General features: G+C 43.9%; 3 protein-coding genes across 8 annotated transcripts in view; 2 read left to right on the top strand and 1 right to left on the bottom strand.

The window, feature by feature from the left end:
* Window positions 1-5453, top strand: part of si:dkey-16j16.4 — a 29672-nt gene extending 24219 nt beyond the window's left edge. For both annotated transcript variants that reach the window (XM_024260899.2, XM_024260837.2), the window contains exon 5: window positions 4518-5453. In XM_024260899.2, coding sequence (XP_024116667.1) covers window positions 4518-4643 — 126 coding nt within the window. In that variant the 3' untranslated portion in view covers window positions 4644-5453. The remainder of the gene's footprint in view (window positions 1-4517) is intronic.
* A 1782-nt stretch (window positions 5454-7235) lies between these two features.
* LOC112137739 (solute carrier family 4 member 1 adaptor protein) lies at window positions 7236-13501 on the bottom strand. The gene is made up of 14 exons (XM_024260239.2): window positions 12706-13501; window positions 11457-11658; window positions 11236-11364; window positions 11102-11162; window positions 10899-11038; window positions 10669-10829; window positions 10264-10333; window positions 10004-10193; window positions 9808-9904; window positions 9575-9740; window positions 9275-9352; window positions 8542-8618; window positions 8359-8455; window positions 7236-7913 (listed from the first exon to the last, which is right to left on the bottom strand). Exons 1-14 carry the CDS (start codon window positions 13492-13494, stop codon window positions 7864-7866), a joined length of 2307 nt encoding a protein of 768 aa, XP_024116007.1. The 5' UTR covers window positions 13495-13501; the 3' UTR covers window positions 7236-7863.
* Window positions 13500-19905, top strand: supt7l (SPT7 like, STAGA complex subunit gamma). Of its 5 annotated transcripts, none has more exons than XM_024260421.2 (7): window positions 13500-13808; window positions 13908-13952; window positions 14867-15341; window positions 15448-15772; window positions 16001-16066; window positions 18083-18320; window positions 19476-19905. In XM_024260421.2, exons 3-7 carry the CDS (start codon window positions 14911-14913, stop codon window positions 19766-19768), a joined length of 1353 nt encoding a protein of 450 aa, XP_024116189.1. In that variant the 5' UTR covers window positions 13500-13808; window positions 13908-13952; window positions 14867-14910; the 3' UTR covers window positions 19769-19905. The 5 variants fall into 5 exon arrangements, with proteins under 5 accessions (XP_024116189.1, XP_024116245.1, XP_024116325.1 ...); XM_024260477.2 differs by having other exon boundaries at window positions 13905-13952; XM_024260557.2 differs by having other exon boundaries at window positions 13500-13952; window positions 16004-16066.
* Window positions 19906-20507: the final 602 nt, after the last annotated feature.

Genomic DNA, 20507 nt, shown 5'->3' with positions numbered 1-20507 from the left:
ATACAATCGTTTTCAAAATCAGAAATGCCATTTTGAGCTTAATTTTCTTTATAAATCCTCAGAAAATGCCAGAAGAACATGTTAAATGTACAAATTTCATCAGAGTAGGTCTTTAAAAGTAAAATAAAACTGGTTGATTTATTTTTCTTAGTATTTTAAAAACAGAATTAGTAATAACTGAAATGTAATAAAACATTTTGTTTTTTGGCCTTTGTTTGGCTTGTTTAATGTCACCACACCACCAGACTTTCACAAGCTCTATTAGAGGTGCTCTAAGTGCACCGACTTTTCCTAAAACCTGCATCTCGATGGATCAGATCAGCAGTAGCTCTGTGATGAACTGCGTGCTTGCCGACTGTTGGAGGGAGGCTAGCTGGAGAACATGAGGCTCAGCGTCTTGGCAGAGAACAACACACTCCAGAAGGATGCACAGTGTGGTGAGAGAAGTGACGTCATTATCACGTTGTGTGGGATAGTGTCGGTGGAACCTTAACACACCCCTCCCTATGTATACACACACATACACACCAACTGTAGCAGCAGCTCATGTGCTTCAGAGTCTTTCCATTAAGGCTTGTGTGATGAGTACAAATGTGCGGAGTGTCAGGATGGTGTCTGACTGAGCGGCACTGAGGAGGAGGAGGTGGTGGAGTGTATGTGGTTCCCTTGTGATGCTTTTCCAAGGATGGAGTAATTTTCCATTTATAGCCTGGCTGAGTGCGGTTTCTCCAGCTCCTCTGAACATCCACTCGGTTTGATAATGTTGTGTCGTCTGTGGAAGAGATGGTTGGGCTGTGGTCGCTGTCAGGGACATCTGCAGGTCTTGGGTTTGTTCCAGCTCATAGGTTTCAGCTCTTTGAGTCTTTGTCTCGTCTCTCCCAGAGTGGTCTGCACTGCTCGCAGCTCTAACTAAACCCTCTGTTTTCTGGCCTCGACCCAGAAGAGCGTCTGGATCCGATGGGGCCCTGCTTTCAGTTCACGCATGGAAGTGGTTGCTGGGGTTAAGGAGGTCGACGGCTCTCCAGTGTGTTTGTTTTTAAGAGGGAGAGGTCATGTGGAAGCAGGGGGGAACACTGAAGCCTTAGGAGAGAATACTCTCAGCAGCACAGAGATCCAATCTTTTAGAAGCATTTCCAGAGTGAGCTGGATTCAGGTAAAGAACATGATATTTGTGAGACGAATGAAACATCTAACTGGTAATGCGTTGTGAAATGTGAAAGTATTTTGACTCATGGAGAACACGATAAAAACAAACTTTTAGGCATCAGTTATAAACACCTTTACCCGTTTATTGTTACTACTCCAATAAAATATAAATATCTCTATTATAAACAACTCTATGTGTAGATTTTAACTGAGAATTCATCTTCCAAACTATGCCTTGAGTTTTGAAGATGATAAATTGAGTAGTTGATGCTCGGAGCACATTCAGCTGTTTGGGACTTTAGCTCCATCCTGCATCACTGCTGCACATTTGTCGCTCTGCAGTGAAAGCTAAACTTTATTGGTCCAACACTGACCGTTAACGTTATCTCCAAATATTGAGCCTCATTAATATAAAATAAGTCCTTTTTACTAAGAAAAACGAGTAACTAAATGAAAACGGTGAACTATGTTTCAGTAAATGGACTGTTCTTTTTTTACCATTTAGTTTCTTAAGTAAAACCCATCAAATGGTTCCAGAGCACGGCTGTGTCTGCAGCTCACCTCTCCCCCAGGGGAGGGGTCAAATGTGGAGAACATATTTCACACACCCAGGTCTGTGACAGCTAGTAAGACTTTTTAAAGTAAATTAAAATTAAAAGTAAATTAAATTAAAAGATGTTGCTGCAGCTTTGTCAGGACTCTGACCCTTCCCCTCTGACTGTTTGAATAAACACACGAGTCGGCTCTAAATGGTTTCGGGAATTGTTGCCGAGTGACTGTAGCTCATGTGTTGGATCCCTGAAGATGTTGGCTCAGGTCACCTCCACACCTGTGGCCTCCCCGCACATGGAAGTCTGCAGCGCTGCAGAGTGCAGCTCTGCGTGGAGCGCCTCAGACGTCTGCAGCTTCTGCAGGAAGGGCTTCCCCGCTGCCAAACCCAACAAAGTGATTTCCTGTGGGGAGGAAACACACTCAGGCTGTGTTTAGATGTTTTTACATAGCCTCAGGGGTGGAGAAAAGAGGTGTTTCTGCGAATGGAAAAACATTTGTCACCAAACCTGCTGTGAGAATGAAACAAAGTGAGAATAAAAACCGCGCCGTTCTTTCACAGCCTTTTGACACTGGCAGAAAGTGAAAATGCATCTTTAGAGTTTGTATGAACCCTGGCTGAGCTGAAACACTCACAGTTTATGCCCTAATCACAACTGCCTTTACAGGTGGATACGGGCTGTCGGTGGGCGAAAAATGCCCAAACCTGTGAGGGACACTCACACTGTCCACACAAAAAAAATCAAGATCATAGACCGACCGATGAGCCTGTAGAGCAAGAATGTTCGTGCACATTTTTTTCTAAGAGCATGCTGTGACCGACAGGTTTTCAGTAAACACTAATACAACTCGTAAAGGTAAGTAAGGGTAAAGTACTGTAGATCAGTGGTCCCCAACCCTCGGGCTGCAGACCGGTACCGGGCCATGGGTCACTTGGGACCGGGCCGCAGGCAATACATGTACTTACTTAGATTATATCCGCTTATAGTTTATTTTTTGATCCTGAAGGAAAACTGACATATTTTATTCACAACATCCGTCTTGGTCACATGACTTAAAGCAGCTACTTGTTTGCTACCGAATTGCTAAGCTAGTAGCCGTGAAGCTAAAAATGAATAAAAACCAAACAGTGAAACGTATTTGGAAAATCTATTTGGGGAAAAAAAAAGTCAATAAGGAAACTGAATAAGAACAATAAAGCTGCTGTTTACAGACAAAACCATGAATCTTCCTCCACATTATAGAGACAGTTGTTCTCGTGTAGCAGAAGCCACTCTGGCTACTTCGCAGCGACAGCCTCATTCATGTTTACATTATATTTAGAAAATACCAGTTTTATGACTGTTGCATCATTTTTTTTTTCACTTTAATTTATTCATCACACCTTAAAAGTCAGATGTAGCTGGAGCTAGCGTCTGGTAGTTAGCCTCCACTTTGACGTTAAAGGAAAATCTTCCTCACAAAGTTCCAATCAGCCGTATACATTTTTACAGAGAATGAATATTCAATCAAATAAAGTTGCTGATTTGTGGAAACTTGTAAAAGAGACGGCAAGGCTGACTTATGCAGGCCAAAAATGGCTTCACCTACTTTTTTTCTGAACAGTTTTCAAAGTTTGTTTTCTCGTGATAACAAGATAATCAAGAATGAAGAATGAAGCGTCCCCTTCTCCCTTTCCCACACTGAAACACCAAGATTTTACTTGATTTAAGACTCTTTATTTTGTGGTTAACAACAAACTCTGCACCAAAGTTGTTTTTTAGTCTAAGTTTTGATTTATTAGTGGATCTTTGCACCTGAAACGTCTGAATTCTATCTCATACACCAGCCTTCATCCATTTATTTCCCTAAAACCCCCGAGCAAACGGGTTGATTGGCAGAACCCACGGCCGTCGAGCATCTGCACATGATGCGTTCACTGAGAGCCCGATATTAGTGGACCCAAACAGCCACTCTGCCCAACTCCGTCCGCTACTATGTCACTTTTATACAATTCGCAGCAAAACAAAGCCGTTTTTCAGAAAAAATGTCAACACTATTTAATCAATACATTTTACATAGATCAGTTATTCTGGTTTTTGAAATTTTCTCTTATAAACTGCTTTGTTTTGCTGGTAATTTCCAGAGCTCAGTGAACGCACCATGCAGAGACCTGATCAACCTGTTTGTTTGGGGGTTTTAGGGAAATAAAGGTGGGGGGGGCTGATGCATGAGTTGCGAGTTAGATGTCTAAAGAACATAAATCCATTTATACATAAAAAATAGACTAAAAAAAACAATGTTTGGGGAGTGTTTTCTTCTGTTGTTCTTATTGTTAACCACAAAATAAAGAGACTTAAATCAAGTATCATATCAAATTAGGTAGACATCCATTCAGAAACTTTAGCACAGAAAATGTTCTTTTGTGTTGAAAAATACCAAATGAATGGAGATTTTTGTAAAGACAAAATATGATCAATCTGCTTGCTCTGAAATGATAATCGGAGCCTGGATTGAGAGTTAAAATGACTTTGTAGGAGGGAAAAAAATCATGTACCGTTTCATTTATGGAATATTTTCAAATCAGAAACGACTTCTACAAATCAACAACTTTCTTTCATTGAATCTTCATCATTTGTAAAACAAAATAAAAAATAAAAAAAATCATATGTTGGACTTCTTAAAACAAAATTTCTTGTATTAGACTTTTATTTTGAAAATTGATTTTCAAAATAACAACCCAACCCAAAACCTCCAGCCTCCATACGGGTCAACCCCCCATACAGCCGGGATTAAGGTGTTAGCTCTGTACTCTGACTCCACCTCTTTTCTTCTGCCCTCAGAATTTGACCAGCACTCGTCCTCCGCCCAGGTACACCTATGACCCCGCTATCTTCGCCTTCCGGTCCTTGAGCACAGTGCCCCCCTGCAGCCCCCTGACTCCATCAGAGGACCCTCCGTTTTCATAAGCAGGTCCATCCTCCTGCCAGACACCAGCTGACACCCCCCTCTCCTCTCTACTCCCGGCCGACTGCTCTTCGTTGTGGCTTCCGTGTCATGAAGGAAACTAACCGCTGGTAGAACTGCCTCTCTCTCAGGTAATCCCTCCCCGTCTCTTGAACTGTTGCTGAAGGGCAGCAGGAACATCGGCGGAACACAGCGGCATAATGGAGCATCGCCGAGGACTTGTGGCTTCTGCAAACGGCAGATTCTGAAGCCTTTGTGGAGCCACCCCCCTAAATCTCAGTTAGAATGAATGATGCATGTTAGACAATCAAGGGTTCCTTACTCTGTACGATTCTGACCAGCTTCTGTCCAAACAAAGGTTTGGTGCATCGTCTGTTGTCGACAGACTAACAGTTCTTACCTGAGAAACCGTTTCCAGGTAAGGTCAAGTCAAACTGAAAGTTCTCCTCTCGTCTTGCATGACTTAAGCTGTTTTGCAGAAAGACAGCTCTGTAAAAAGAAGTATAGTTTGCTGCACCTTCCACATAACGATGATGTATTCTGCATAGCCTACCTATAGCGTACATGTAGTGTGCCATTTCTGTTCTCCACTGTAGAACCTCAATATTTCCCAGCTGGATGAGGACCACTTGTTTATGATCTGAAAGAGGTTGTAAAGGTCTCTCAATGCCTTGACCTGACATTCCTGTTGTGATGAAGGAAATTTGAGGCTTTTCTGAAGCAAACAAATAAGAAAATCTGCTCAAGTCGATGTAACATCGTGACGTCTGCTGAACAAATATGAATGAATAAAGTCCTGTGGCCTCTTTTAAGGGAGATGTTTGTCATCCTTTTATTTGGATGAGGTTGTTTATCTATTGACTGTATATGAGAACTGGACTGAGTGACTCCTCCCCCCTCGTGTTACAAACAGGAAGTGGTTCTAAGAAGCCAAAATCCCATAGACTTTGATAGAAAAATAAACAGCTATTACTCAGTCATTCTATTAGTCAGAATAATTATTTTCAATCTGTTACATTTCTTGATAATCCTAATTTTTTTCATGATATTTCTTTTGTAGTAAAAGTTATAAACTGACTAATCAAATTCCTCAAAAGTATGTGGTCTGATGGTGAACATTCAAATCGTTTGACAGATTTGGTGTAGGCCGCTTTCAAGTGACAGGAGTGTGGACTTCCAACAAGCTCAGTCCTGATTTGAGGGTGGTTGCCATAGAAATGATGACTCAGACCGACTTGGACCAATCACTGCTCACTGATGATCTCTGGTTCCAAAATGGTCACTGAATCGAATTCATTTGGTTGGAACCTTAAGTACGCATTTTCTACAAATGATGTCACACTCACTCTGTCCAGTTCTCATATAAAGTCAACATATTTACCTTCTGTTAGTTTGTTCGTGGTTTCAAAATGTAAAGCGGTTTTATCACTGCCTCTGGAAGGTTTGCTGGCTGTCCTGATGACTGTTTTCTCAGGAAAAGCTGGGCCGCTGTTTGGACCAAGCCTGAAATGTCAGATGTCCTCAGAATCATGAGGTAAAACCTCAGGTGCAACCAGATTATCTTCATCCAGCACCTCTTTTATGTTCATGTTTCAGTTACTTCCATGTCAAATACATGTATTTTTCTCTCTAGCCTTCTCTTCAGGTAAATTTGAGGCCATCTTTTAACAAATATTTGGGGTTTTACACATAAACCTTTGAGACTCCTCCCCCTTTGTGTTCTAAATAGGAAATACCTGTTGGTTCCAATACCCCAAAGGGTGTAGCGCCTGGTCCAAACATTGACTCTACATGAGAACTGGACTGAGTAAGTATGATGTCACCCTTAGAAAATGACTTACTTCCAACTCCAATCAAATTAAGCCAATTTAGTCACCTTTTTTTCTTTTCGCAATACGGAGGCCGCCATGTTGGAACCAGACGATGTCAGTAAGCAGTGATTGGTTGGTCTGATTCATTGTTTCTATGGGAACCACTCTAGTCAATGTAAGCATGTTGGAAGTCCACACCCTCCACAGCACCCTCAGGAGAATCTGTCAATCAAATGTTTTGAACATTGGAGCACGAAACCATCTGCTTCATTGAGGCATCCGATTGGTCAGTTGATCACAGCTATTTATTATTTCTCTATAGAAATCTGAGGGATTTTGGCTTCTTGGAGCCAGAAGATACTTCCTGTTTGGAACGCCAAGGGGGAGGGGCCAGTTTTCCAGATTTTGAGTAGACTGCTTTCAGTGGTAGGGGTGTGGACTTTCAACAGGCTCGCTCCTGATTGGTGAGAGTGGGTGCCATAGAAACGTAGACTTGGACTGGTTCAATCACTGCTCACCAACACGGTGTGGTTTCAAAATGACGGTGTCCATATGGCAAAAAAATGACGACAGAATTGATTTCATTGGTTGCAGCTAGAAGTAAACCATTTTCTTTGGGTGACGTCACACTCACTCGGTCCAGTTCTCATATACAAGTTATGGTACCTCAGGGTGGTTAAAGAAAAGTGTCTTACAGGCCCGTTTGGACCGGATCGGATCAAGAACAAAGTTTTTGTGTGTGACTAAATACGTTTAGGAGTGAAAAGTCAGTCTGAACAAATCTTCAGTTCTGTACAAACACCTTTATTTTACACGTATTATACACAGACCCAGTTTCCATTGGTGACGTGGGGAGGCAGAGCGTGGGAAACGTGGCAGCAGAGCAGGAGAACACCACCAGTCCTGCTCCACACACTCTTCCTCTCTCGTTAAGACAATCTTGTTAAAATGATAACTTTGAAAAGGTTGTGCTGCTGGTGTGTGTAGATACAGACACACACACACCCCCCACTTAGCTTGAGTCATTATCAGCTTACGTTTCATCCAGTAATCCATCCAAGTGTCCAGATGGCCAGAAAAGCTGCTCCCTCTTCTCCCTCCCCACCACACACACACTCTCCTTTGGAGGAAAAAACAGGACTGCTGGGCCAAACCGAGCGGGGATGGAGATGGACGGCAGGTCGCGCTGACAGCAAAAGAACAGGAAAGCTCCTGGGATGCCCCCTCCCTTTCTGCTCAGGTGATGCAGGATTTGAAAGTAAACCTTTACTGTGCATCACCCAGATGTGGGCTGAAGTTTGAGACAGAGCTTGATCCCTGAGGTGGATGAAGGGGTTAACCATCAGGGCTGAGGAGGCTTTGTGTCGGCGGGTGGGGGTGGGGTCTGTCGGTGGAGTGGGGGGGCTCCGCCTCAGTAGCCGTACTTGTCGTTGAGGTGAGTGCGGCCGTCGCCCGTTTGACCTACGGGACACGTGAGAAGGTGTGAACTGAGCATGTGCAAAAATCTATCCACATTAATATCTCTATCAGAGAACAAGGACGATAGACGAAAGTCTATGTGAACGTGCGTTTGGGCTTCTGCTTCTAGTCTCCACGACCCTTTCTGGACCACCATTGAACGTGGAGCCCAAATATCAAAACAGGGACCAATCAGGTACTCGGATTTGATAGTGATCGGTGGATGATGTCCCTTTAAATTCAGGGAGGTGTTTAAAAACTGATCATGAAGGAGAAATTAACTATTATAGTTTTGTTTTGTTTTTAAGAATTTTTCAGGAAGAAAGCCGATTGAATCCTTGAAATAAGGCTGTTACATACTAAAATGTGGAAGAAGTGAGGCGCTGTGAATACTTTCCGGATGCACTGTAGGTGTAATGCAAACGCAGCGAGTGAGTCAGCAGTTTACCTGCAGGCGGTATCCACACTGAATAATCAGGGTCATCTTCTGGATACGAGCCTGAAAGCTGCACTCCAGAGTCGTCTTTTGGACGTGATGCTGGAGGCTGCGCCGCAAAACACAAACAAAAAAAATGATCTGGAACTTTCTAAAAGCAAAGTGCATGCTGGGTGTTTGTGTGTTCTGTCTGACCCTGCTGGGGCCCATCACTCTCTTCTTTTTGGGACTGGGTCCTGCTGCTGGTTCAGGTTCTCCCTTCACTCTGGATTCTGGGAACACAGAAGTACACTATTGTATTACTCACTAAAAACTAACATTTCAAAGCACTTTGGGACATTTCAGGTTAACCTGAGGTCAAGTTTTAGGTTTTTTTCCATACTCTCCCTCAAAGACCCACTCCAATGAAAATTGTGTTTTTTACACGCTCTTGTGGATTTTTTAGAGGATATATATAAAGAAAATAAAGCTTAAACTGCATTTCTGAGTATTTCTTCATTCAAATCGTCGTGAATCAGGAGCAGACAGAAACATTTTGCTTGAAAAAGAGTGTATTTGTGACCAAAAACACACTCACAAAACAGTCCCACCCACAACTTTTAATAAACTCCTGCAGCTCTGCAGAAATTATGTCCATAGAGTGACACTGGTTTTTAATTTTTTGGCTAAATTAATAAATAAAAGACCACTGGAAACACTTTTACAATGAATAAAAAAGCTGATCAGTGCTGGATTTGACTCAAACTGATGCAGAGCAGATCTGTGCTCTGCATGAAGCCCGCAAACCTGAAAATAATTTTCACTGATGACTAATCCTTCCTGATTCATGAGATCAGGGGGTGGAATTCTGAAAACACCTAAATGTGTAAAGGAGATCCGGTGGGTTTACAATGATCTTTTAGATAAAAAGCATAGAAAAACGCCCTACCTGGGTCAGGAGGGGCTGCATCCTCACTGCTGGACTCCACACTCTGCTGCACTGCTGCTTCGCTCCTCTGGGTTTGATCTACAGACATGCAGCACAAAACAGACTTCACATCACGTCTAATAAACAAAAGGATTCTCCTGTGCTCCAAACGACATTTCCAACAAACTTCTCTATGAAAAATGTTCATGGCTGTTTACAAAAAGCTGTTTGAGGCTTGATTGAAATCTCTACTGCCATCTAGTGGTAAAAAGATGAACAGAAATCTTAAAACCCTGCTCTGAATCGACATGTTCGTTTTACCTGAGACCTTCATTGGGCCTCTGGGCTCCTCAGAAGCAGCATCAACAGTCTTAAGATCATTTTTGTCCTCCTCCTCCTCTTCCTCCTCCTCTTCCTCTTCACCGGGCGGAAGCGCCTTCATGTCGAAGAGCTCGGCGGGCAGGATGGCCCTCTTAGGAGGTAGCGTCTGCGCGGCAGAGGAGAGCGTGAGCAAACAGCAGCTGACGTGAAGCAGCAGCCGTGCCGACACCGACCCCAATGGTCCCCGTCTTCAGTCTGAGCTTCCGTCCTCCCTTCATGGCTCCAAACAGCGGTAAGGCCTTCTTCGGCTTCTCTGGATCCAGGCTGCCACTGTCGCAGAGATCAGCAGAGCTTCACTTTGTGTGTTCATTAGAAACCATTTTTCAAAGCTGATGTTTCAAACAAACAAAGTATTTGGTGTTTTTAAACCTCGGCAGCAGTGCAGGCATCTGAGCCGGCCGCGTCAGCTCCACCAGCCTCCGCAGGTTCTGGGCCTCTTTGCGCAGGTCGGCGGCGTGCAGGTGAAGCTTCCTGCGCTCCACGGCGTCCATAGACGCCTCACTTCTGACTGCGCTCATGAAGGCCTCCAGGGAGTCCTCCCCCGACGAGGCGGAAGCATCTGCAGGCAGAGGTCAGAGGTCAGCCCTTTGAGATGCAGTGTGTCCTGTCAGCAGGTGATGGCGCCTCACCTTTTTTGCCCGCGTTGAGCCGTTTCTGAGTCTCGCTCAGCTCCTTCTCCACCTCTGACAGTTTGGCGATCTGCAGAACGGCAAACAGGAGGAGTCAGACAGCGATGGAGACACGTCAGACTCTACAACCTGATATAAAAATACATTAAAGCAAATAAATTTGAGTATTTTTTCTTTTAACGTTTAGTTTATTTCTAACTTGTGTAATTTTGACAAAATATATTTTTATGGAGAGTAAAATATTGAAAGTTATTTAAGGTTTAAGTTGATTTTTTTATTCATAATTATGTTAAAAAGTTTTAAAAATTTTAGTTTTAGAGTGTTCAATAAATGTTTATCCTGTACACCCCGCGACCTAAGGTGTGTTTTGGATTTGGACTGAACCAAACCCCAGCAGGCGTTTACCAAGGACTCGTAGGTCTCTGGCCGCTCGTTGACCTTTCCCGCCTTCCTCATGCGTTCTTGCCTCTTCTTCTCCACCGTACCGGTCCGGTCCAGGAAGGTGTCGTCGTCGCTGTCGTAGTAGTCCTCGTCTTCCCAGTTTTTCTTCTTGCGTTTGCGTGACACTGTCAAAAAGACGGCGCTTGTCAGAAAAGTGTGTGCCCGTCCTCCTGGACGCCGTTTCCGGCGCTCACCTGCTTCCTGCCGCAGCAGCCCTCTGGCCTCCAGCATGCGGCAGGCCTCCAAGCAGCACTGCACGGCCGCTTCTTTCTTCTTTCCCGTGTGAGTCACCTCCGCCACCAGCTGGCGGCCCAAAGCGTCGTCCACGGGAAGCCTGAAGGAGACCGAGCGTGAGCGCCGCGCGTTCCCAAACGAATGAAAGATTTCCAGAGCTTACTTGATTCTGCAGAGCCAGGAGCCGTGACTTTTGTCTTCATACTCGAACTCCAACTCTTCTCCTAAGATAAAGAAGAAGCAGGTGAGATGGTGGTTCAGAGTAAAACCCTCAGCGGTCTGTCTGTAAAGTCAAACCTTCTCTGTCAAAGAATCCCTGTAAAGCCTTCTTCGGATCCTTGAGGTACGCCGCTTCCTGATCTTCATGGAATTCTGTTGAAAAGGGGTTTTCCTCGTTCTCGTCTTCCTCTGGAGCTGCTTCCTCATCTGAATCAAGGATGAATTTTATTTTAAAAAGATGTCAGACTCACAACAAAACAGAAAGTTAGATTAACTTTATAAAAAAGCTCTGTCCTCACCCATCCCCCAGGTACAACCCAGATCCTCCTTAGACTCTTTCTTCTGAGCCTTGCTGCTTTGGCCGCCTTCCTCCTCCTCTTCCTCCCCATCAGAGAACTCTCCCATCATCCTCTTCTCCAGCTCCGCTTTATGTTTGGCAGCTCGCTCCCTCAGCTCTGTCACAGTTAGCTCAGACTCCTCCTCTTCGTCGAATTCAGGACCCTTTGAAGGAACAAGAAACGTTTCGTCGGCTCGTTAACCATCTCGTAACATTAAGGCTGTACAATGACAGAAGCTCTGAAGAGTCATTGGCTGTGGTTGAATCCGGCCCAGTCATGAACAGAAAAGATAAAGCTGTTGAAACAAAAAATGCTATTTTTTAGCCCATTCCTGTTGTGGTTCTTTAAAGAAGTGACGGCAATGTGCAAATCCGCCACTAGGGGGAGATAAAGAAACACAAGGCCAGAATAACAAGAGATCAAGAAATAATTATAACAAACATAGTAATAATAAGTGATTCGGCTGCGAGGTTGGTTGAGGCCTTTTTTCCAATAGACCCTTTTCACTGTGACGTCCCACAAAATGGCGACAGAGCCGAAAATGTGAATAGTTACCTGGCAGAATGAGAATGGCAGAGCTGACAGCTGAACGCTGTTTAACCCAATTTTGAAACAAATAGTAAAAGGTATTTTAAGAACGATTGAGCACAAAAACTGATGGAAATTCATGTTGGCCCAAGTAATAGGCACAGCCAAAATGCACATTACTGTATGATGGCTATGCGTGTTTTAATTGCACCCAAGGCTAATTTAGCTGCTGTAATATGAGGTATTTGTTGTTTTTTCGGGGTATTTTAAGGGGTAATTGTAAAAATAAAAATCCTTTTAATGGGAATTTTTCGGATGGTTTCAGATTATTTTTATCCTTGTTTATCTTTATTATCCTGCAGGGATCAGACACGGTAATGAGCAAAAGGAAGGGGAGCTATGTCAGACAACAATGCAACAGTAGTTAGTTTTTCTGGATCGTAAGACACGTTGAAATTACTTACTTTAGCTTGCTTTTAGTGATTTTGTAAACACTGATAAGCAACTTTGATTGGGCAGAAATTATCTTCTGCAGATCTACGTCTCATCCCCCTTGGGGAAAGCTAGCGTTAGTTTTGAGCATCAGTAGTAATAACTCTATAATTGGACTTTCTGCTTTACTAACACAGCCCCTAATGTCAGATATGAAGAACCCGGATGAAAGGCTTCTCCATTGATGTACCTGCAGAACAAACAGGCGCGTGCTCCCTCCAAACTTCAGCACGTGCCCCACGCGCAGCCGGATGTAGGTCTTCGGGGGGATCTTGTTCTTGTTGACCACCGTGCCGTGCGTGCTGCCCAGGTCGTGAATGTAGAAGCCCCTCTCTTCGCCCACGCAGCCCTCCTCCCCGGCCTGTGCGCGGTACTGGATCACGGCGTGGTACCTGGAGATGGACGGGTGCTCCAGGGAAACGTCGCACACGGGCAGCCGTCCCACCACGAAGAAGCTCCTGTGGCTGAGCGGCACCGTGTCCACTATGGCGCCGTTTTTAAGGATTTCGAGCGCATATTGAGAGTCTGAAGGACAGCCCCCCCATAGCGGCTCTGTGTAGGGGATAGGGGGGAACTTTCCGGCGGGGGGTCCTTTGACAGGACGCGCTTTCGCTTTGGATTCGGGTTTGGGTTTGCTGCTTTCATTCTGGTCGTTAATGAGCTTTTCGTTACATCCTCCAGACGTTTGATTTTCACCCGCAGTGTCAGAAAGAGCTTCTTTATCGTCCCCGCTTCTGGTTTCTGCTGGTTTAGGCTGGGCTGGAGCAACGACGCTAACGCGTTTGCTGGTAATGGAAGGCACCGTTAAAGCCGCTGGTCTCTTAAATGTCTCCTCGGTTTGTTGCTCAGCATTCGTCAAATTCTCCTGGTCGCTTTTGCTTCTGTTTTCTGTGAATGAATTCTCGTTGACTTTCTCTGTACTGTTATTTTCCTCGTCCGTGTTCATCGGGGTCGCAGCTGGTGGTGATGGGGCAGCCATCTTTATTTGGTGCAACAGTGAAAAGATCCCCCATTTTCATAGCTTTTAAAATCGACATTTTGAAATATTTGATTAAACAACTATTTTTCAAAAAGTAAAATCAATAATTGTATTTGAAATACTAAATTATTAATTATTTAGATTAATTAAGCGCAAATGTGTTAAACCTAACAAAAAATTGAGGCGGAACTAATAATTGTCTTTGTTTGTTACACGAGCTTTTTCTTCCGAAGGACAACAACGATTAGCCCACTTCCTGCAAATGCAAGAAACCGATAGAATTCGAGTTTGTCCCAAATTATTAACTGTTTAAGGTATTTTCTTCGGAAACAACACAATTATTTTATTATTTAAATGCAGTTGCTGGGTACTTAAATAGAAAGTTTGTTGTTTTATTTTCCTTTCGCAAGCAGTTTTGTGACGTCGTCGTTTGTTGAATCGCGAAGCACCAGATTCTCGTGAGTGTTTTTCTATTATTATTGCCGATAAATATGTATGTTATTAACTTCTTAATATAAACTAGAAACATACATTTTACCTGTTGAAAAGTTTTTGTTATTCTTTGGCATATATTATTATTTTAAAACTTTTCTATCTATAGGCTGCAACAATAACAAAAAAAAAAAAAATTTGCCGCACAAACGGTCAGTTAATTATTAGTTCACAAGAGGAGACAATTTGTCATTTGTTTTTGAATTATAGAAATACGAAGATAGTTTGAACTGATGTTGGAGATTATATTTGTTGTAAACGGGAAAAAAACAATCAAATCTTGAAAGAGGGAAACAGTTTTGGGCTGTTTTACTGACAACACGGACCTAAACTTTACTTTCATGGCACAAATTAGTTTATTTTGGAGAAATTTCACAGTCATAAAAGGAAATGGTCAAACTCCAAACCTAGTTTTGAACCATTTTTGCAAGAAATAATGCAATATAGTTAAATCATCAAACGAATGGAAACAGAAAAGACAGTTTTAACAAATTTAAAGTAAAAATATAAACACTATTGCTCATCATATATAGTCTGGCTATAGTTTGCATATATTTTCCCCCCTTGACATTCACACTTTTGTCGTTTACGTTGTTTATAAATAACTTTTTTTTAAGTAAATGATTATTATTTGATGTTTTATTTTAAGCCTGTTTAAAATGAGTTAGCAAGAAGTTAAAATTTTTAAAAAGGATACTTGTTTCCAAAATTTACTAAAATGTTTTCTTTTATTGGAACTCAATCTAGTTGCCAAGTTGATTAAAATTGAATTTATCTAAACACAAATTTTCTGTATAGAAAGATGACTTGGAGGTTTGACTAAAAGTTTTCTTTGTCTTAACGTATCTTAACATTTTCTTCTCGTCTTCTTTTGTTGCAGAATTCGATCCCGATCCTTTCATCCTTCCCCCGTCATCAGTATTTATGACGCATTACTGGGGTGAGATTCCTGGTCCCGCTGGGGCGCCTCCCAGCCGCAGCTCCTTTGAGTTGCTCCAGCGAGAGTTTCGCTCCGTGGAGATGCAGGACCCCCCACTACACCAGCCCTCTGCCCAGCGCCCGCGGCCCACAACCATGCTGGATATCCCCTCTGAGCCTTGCAGCCTCACCATCCACACCGTGCAGCTGTGCCAGCACGTCCGCCGCCTCCGTGCTCTTCTGACGGCAGCCCAGGCTCAAGGTCAGAGCTCCACCCCATCCGAGGGCTGCAACCGACTCGAGGAGGCCGACCCCAATCTGCCGCTCCGCCCTCCAACCCCACCGGCAATGCCAGATGATTTGCTGCCGGCAGATAGCAAAGCCCCCCGTCAACCCTTTCAGCTTCGCCACAGTGATCCTGAGAGCAACTTTTACAAGTAAGTTTGATTTTACAATTTTATGTGCAACTTTTAACAACAACATTAGTTTAAATGTTTAGCTTAACTACCCCCCCCCCTCCACTTCTGTCTGTTTTGTGAAAAGGGGTGAAAGTGAGCCTGTCACAGAGCTGAGTTGGCCCTCCTGCCGGCAGCTCCTCTATCAGTCAGTCGCCACAGTTCTGGCTCATGCTGGCTTTGAGTCCGCGCACGAGAGCGTGCTGGAGACCCTGACCGATCTGGTTCACGAGCATTATCTCCGCCTCACCTTCTTGCTGAGGACAGCGGTGGATCGAGAGGCTCGTCTGGGAGCCAGCCCCTTCCCAGACGTGGTGGAGCAGGTGTTCCACGAGATGGGCATCGGCAGCATGTTGGCTCTACAGCGCTTCTGGCAAGTCAGGATCAAGGACTATCACAGCTACATGATGCGGGTAAGTCTAAAACTGTCTTATTTTATAGCTTGTCCTGTCCAACAGCTGAGAAGACAGATCAGAGCTGAAGGGTTCTTGTGTGGGACAGATTTTACCGTTACAATAGCGGTTATGAATCTTCTGACACATAAGGTGTATATGTGTATAAACCCCTCTTGTAATGTAGGCTGAACTTTATTTATATTGATTATATTTGTATCTTTTTTTTTGTTGGACCGGATGGAAAAGAAGAAGAGGACAGAAGAGAGGGGGCTGTTAGAGACGAGGGGTACAGACGAAAGGGGGAGAAGGGGAGTAAGTCTAAAACTGTCTAAAACTCTGGTTACATTGTCTTACATTTTATTAGATGACTGAGCCAACTTTAGGAGGTAAAATTGAGAATGTTAAGACCTCTACCAGCTGCCTGAATCCCAGAAATGCAAGTCTATGTAGCCCAATCAGGCTGAGTTTGACCACAGCCCTTGGATGAAGGTCCATTTAGCAAGTGCTCACCCACTAGTCCCTCCCCAAAGTCTGGACCCAGATCGAGTTCTTCGTGCCTCCAATCCAGAGGGTCAACATGAAGTTTTGCCCTGCTAGCGGCTGGTTGCCCAATGACACACTAGTTCCAGACTCCACTTCAATAAAGTAATCATTCATCGTTTTCTCAGCTGAGAGAGCTAAAGAGAACCAGTACCTCCAAGGCCTGAAGATTTTCTGTTGAAAAAGCTTTGAAGGTTCCCTTTTTGGTCAGTAACAAGTTCCTTTACCTGGTGGAAGGTTTTAGGTGTTCAAAAGTAACAAAAAGCTTGAAAGTCCCACTCCAGTCATCTATTGCAAAAGCGTTCCCAGTGGTCTTTTAATTATCATTATGTCATTTTGTACAAAACCAAAAACTTGTGTCGTTTTCTAGTACATAGTTTCTGCTGAGCGTCAGGAGTTCATTACAAATTTGTCTCAGAGTTGTGTGCGGGACTGCTGGTGTAGCTTTACCGCATACAGCTTTTAACCAGATTCTGTCTCAGATGAGGAAGACAAAGACGTACATGGATCTATTTGTCTACAAGTGGATTGATGGAGCAGGGAGCTTGTGGCCTGCCCATTGTATTTTTTAAGTCACAAATACAATCTTTTTTCAAGCTGCATTTTCTTCTGACTGCTACTAATTCACAATTTGAATAAAGAAATACTCAGAAATGCAATTTAATTCCTAATTTTCTTAATGTGTGAAAAAAGCCACAAGAACATGTTAAAAACACCAAAAAGACCATCTGGAATGGTGACGTTACATTCACACGGGGCATTTGATTTGTTTTCTTGAACATTCGTTTAGTCCGTGGTGTTCACGCTTGACGAGCAGGAAGGGACTACTTCTTCTGTTTACTGGCTCATGTCCATCTGCCACCTACTGTCTGAAAGGGCTTGGTGTGAAATGTCAAAGTGGTGCAAATCTCATGATTGGGGCACGATTGATTTGGTTCATTGCTAGCATCGTTTCAAAAGCGGATATAGATTACCATCATATCAGGAGAGGTCTTGGTTTATCTTTATTTGAAAAAACAAATACGGATGTCGTCACGCTCATCACTGTCATACATCACTACTAAATCCAAATCGCTGATGGGTAAAAGTTCGACTGGGATTAAAGACTTGGTCGTCCTCCCAATATCTCCATCTGCTAGCGCTATTCTCGGATACACTCAGGATCCATCCCAACATGTCGTGTAGATTCCTGACCAGAAGTTACTTCGCAAAGTTTGAACACTAAATCGAATGAGCGTTTCTTTGCTATCTCCAAACTGGATCACATCATAGACAGCCGCTGTCTGCATTATTTTTGCATGACCTGATCACTGTCAGCTTCGCGGAGAAAATGTTTGTGTTAGCCTGGGGATGGAGCACACTCTTCCTTGAGGGGGCGGTTCTCACCTTGTGATGTCATCATGTGAGGACCTGCTCATTTTTGAGGGTGTGGGAGGGGCTGCTGTTGAGAGTGCAGGTTTTTAGAGGATTACTCAGAAATGCGTGAACGGATCAAAGTTCTTTATAGTGAGGAAGGAACAGTAAAATGCACTTAAAAGCTCAAAAAGTATATTTTTCATGTTATGGCTCCTTTAACCTGCAATTCACGCTCAATGGCCTCACGTTTTGTGTATAGAGGCCAAAAACGTACATGAAACCCTTGATGAGCTGCCAATAATGAATGTATGAACTGAACAGAGCATGAGGACGTTTTCTAAAAGCAATAATTATTACTGGGTTGTGATCCAGGCTCCCATCTTACATTCAGTGCAGCAGAGAAACAAGTTCCAACAGCTTTTCTTCTTCCAGGTCAGCAAGGATCTGTCAGAGGAATACGAGCGTCTGGTGAATCCTGAAAAAGCTCTGGAGGACTCGAAACCTCTGAATATCAAGGAGGAGCCCATGAGTGACATCGCCTTTCCTGTCAGCGAGGAGCCTGAGGCTGATCTGGCGTCGGGGGACCAGGCTTTGCCCATGGGAGTTCTGGGAGCCCACACCGACAGGCTGGCTTCAGGCCTGGATGCTGACCACTCTCCACGTACGTCAGGTGAGCGGCATGAAGGCAGGCGGGATGAATCCCTTAAATGACTTGAATAACTTCTTCTCTAATTAAAACCTCATTTAAGAGGCTTTGATTTCTAATCTTAATGAGATGTGTAGCATGTTTTCTTCACTTTAAATAAATACATTTAAACTCCAATTTGAGATGGTTGATCTCATATTTAAAAAGTGTCATTTTTGTTTTGTTCAATCACTATTTCTGAGAAAATAAAAAAGTGCTGTGTCTGAAATTGAACCACAAATGCTTACATTGAAGCTAAATAGATTCAGTAGTTACCCAGCAAGCAACTGGGTTCATATGGTTTAAAAGTGAGATGAAAATGTGGTCCCTCTCAGGTTTGTCCACAGTCTCTGTGGTGGCCCCTCCTGTGTTTACCCACATTGTCTTAAGTAGGCACTCAATGGTAGCTCACTACAACGGAGCTTGCTAGCTCGCTACAACAGAACTTGCTACCTCACGACAGCAGAACTCGCTAGCTCACTACAGTGGAGCTTGCTAGCTTGCTACAACTGAGCTCGCTAGCATTCTACAGAGGACTCTACTGGCATGCTACAGTGGAGCTCGCCAACATGCTACTGAGGAGCTTGATGGTATGCTACGGAGGACCTCACTAGCATGCTACAGTTGAGCTCGCTAGCACGCTACAGAAGAGCTTGTTAGTATAATACAGCAGATTTCGCTAACTCGGTACAGCAGAGCTCTCTGCAGCGGAGCTCGCTAGCATGCTACGGTGGACCTCGTTAGCATGCTACAGAGGAGCTTGCTAGCATGCTACACCAAAGCTCACTAGCATGCTACAGGGGAGCACACTAGCATGCTACAGCGGACATGCTCAATACAGCAGAGCTCGCTAGCTCGATACAACGGAGCCCGCTAGCACACTACGCCGTCCACCAGGCGGCTGTCTAGCATAGCGAGCTAACCCACTGAGTTCCCACTTAAGTCAATGTGGGAAAATGCAGGTGGAGCCACCAAAAAAACTGTGGACAAAACCAAGTGGTGCACACATTTCCTGCCCACTTTTAAACCATATGGAGCAACTCGGCCTTTCTGGTTGGGTAGATGCTGTTGCATCGACTCTGATTTTCTACCTTTTTGTTTGTTTTCTTTTAAATGAATACCCCTCGTTTCTCTGTGAAGGTGCAGGCGCAGCCAGCGGCTCCCCCCTGTGGTCCCACGTGAAAATGGAGCCTCAGGATGAAGAAGTGCACGGCTCGGGTCACCATCACCCTCACCACCACGGCGTCCTGGGCGGAGACGTGTTTGACGAGGGGGAGCCCATGTCCACCATGAGCGAGTCGGGGGGAGCTATGGCACCGTCTCCAGTGGGGGGGGCATCTGACGCCAGCTACGGGTCGCACTCTCCCGATTCGCTGATGGGAACCTCGCCGGTTTTCAACCAGAGGCCCAAGAAAAGAGCGAAGAAGATGTGATGGTGGAAACTCGGAGTGACACAGAATCAGAGCATCCAGGACTGAACGGACAGCAGGAATACAGTTTTTTTTTTAAGGAATATAGGTTTTCTATTAATAGTGTTTACTTGTAAAAAAAATAAAATAATTTAAAGCACTGATGGTTTTTATTTCACTTTTTATTTATTAAAAAAACATTTTAAGGTTAGACCAATCAGTTAAACAGGAAAGCAAAACAGTTTATAAACAATTAAAACAAAATCTCATAATTCAGCAGCATGGAATCTAATAATCCTGTAGCTGCTCACATCGCAAAGTGTAACACGTTTTCCATGATAGATTTCCATCGTCTTGGTGCTCTGCAGTCTCATGAATGTTGGACCCGTCCACACACCTGCCAGGCTGGAGCGGCTCCGGCAAACCAGCATCTGGTTCAGTAATGAGCCAAAGCAACACCAGAGGCAATTACGCTGCCGCCAGCCCCACCAAGGCAGCATCAGTCCACCTGTAATGGCAAATGAATGCTTTACACGCAGAGCCGGTTAGTGCTGGATGTAGTTTAGACTTCAGTTATTTTCATAAATGAATTTTCCAATGGAACCCACTGATCTGGAGGTGAGGGGTTCACATTAGTTCCGGCGTTAATCTCAATCCAGATTTTAAAAAATATGAATTTCATGAATATCAAAAGTACAAGCAGTAATGTCCTGAACGAGCTGATATTTGATACCAGGATTACAAAAACTGTTGAAAGTGTGAA

Source organism: Oryzias melastigma, linkage group LG22 (assembly GCF_002922805.2).
Source record: "Oryzias melastigma strain HK-1 linkage group LG22, ASM292280v2, whole genome shotgun sequence".
Classification (NCBI taxonomy): Eukaryota; Metazoa; Chordata; class Actinopteri; order Beloniformes; family Adrianichthyidae; genus Oryzias; species Oryzias melastigma.
The sequence above is the reverse complement of the archived record's forward strand: the minus strand, read 5'-3'. Positions and strand labels throughout refer to the sequence as shown.

Excerpts from the sequence above, each read along its gene's own strand:
- LOC112137739 (XM_024260239.2), bottom strand. The coding sequence starts at position 13,494 with ATGGCTGCCCCATCACCACCAGCTGCGACCCCGATGAACACGGACGAG. Across the intron at positions 10,334-10,668 it reads CAGAGACCTACGAGTCCTTG|ATCGCCAAACTGTCAGAGGT; the intron begins GTAAACGCCTGC and ends GCCGTTCTGCAG. Across the intron at positions 8,619-9,274 it reads TGCAGCCCCTCCTGACCCAG|AATCCAGAGTGAAGGGAGAA; the intron begins GTAGGGCGTTTT and ends CTGTGTTCCCAG.
- supt7l (XM_024260421.2), top strand. The coding sequence starts at position 14,911 with ATGACGCATTACTGGGGTGAGATTCCTGGTCCCGCTGGGGCGCCTCCC. Across the intron at positions 15,342-15,447 it reads CCTGAGAGCAACTTTTACAA|GGGTGAAAGTGAGCCTGTCA; the intron begins GTAAGTTTGATT and ends TTTTGTGAAAAG. Across the intron at positions 16,067-18,082 it reads ACGAAAGGGGGAGAAGGGGA|GTCAGCAAGGATCTGTCAGA; the intron begins GTAAGTCTAAAA and ends TTCTTCTTCCAG.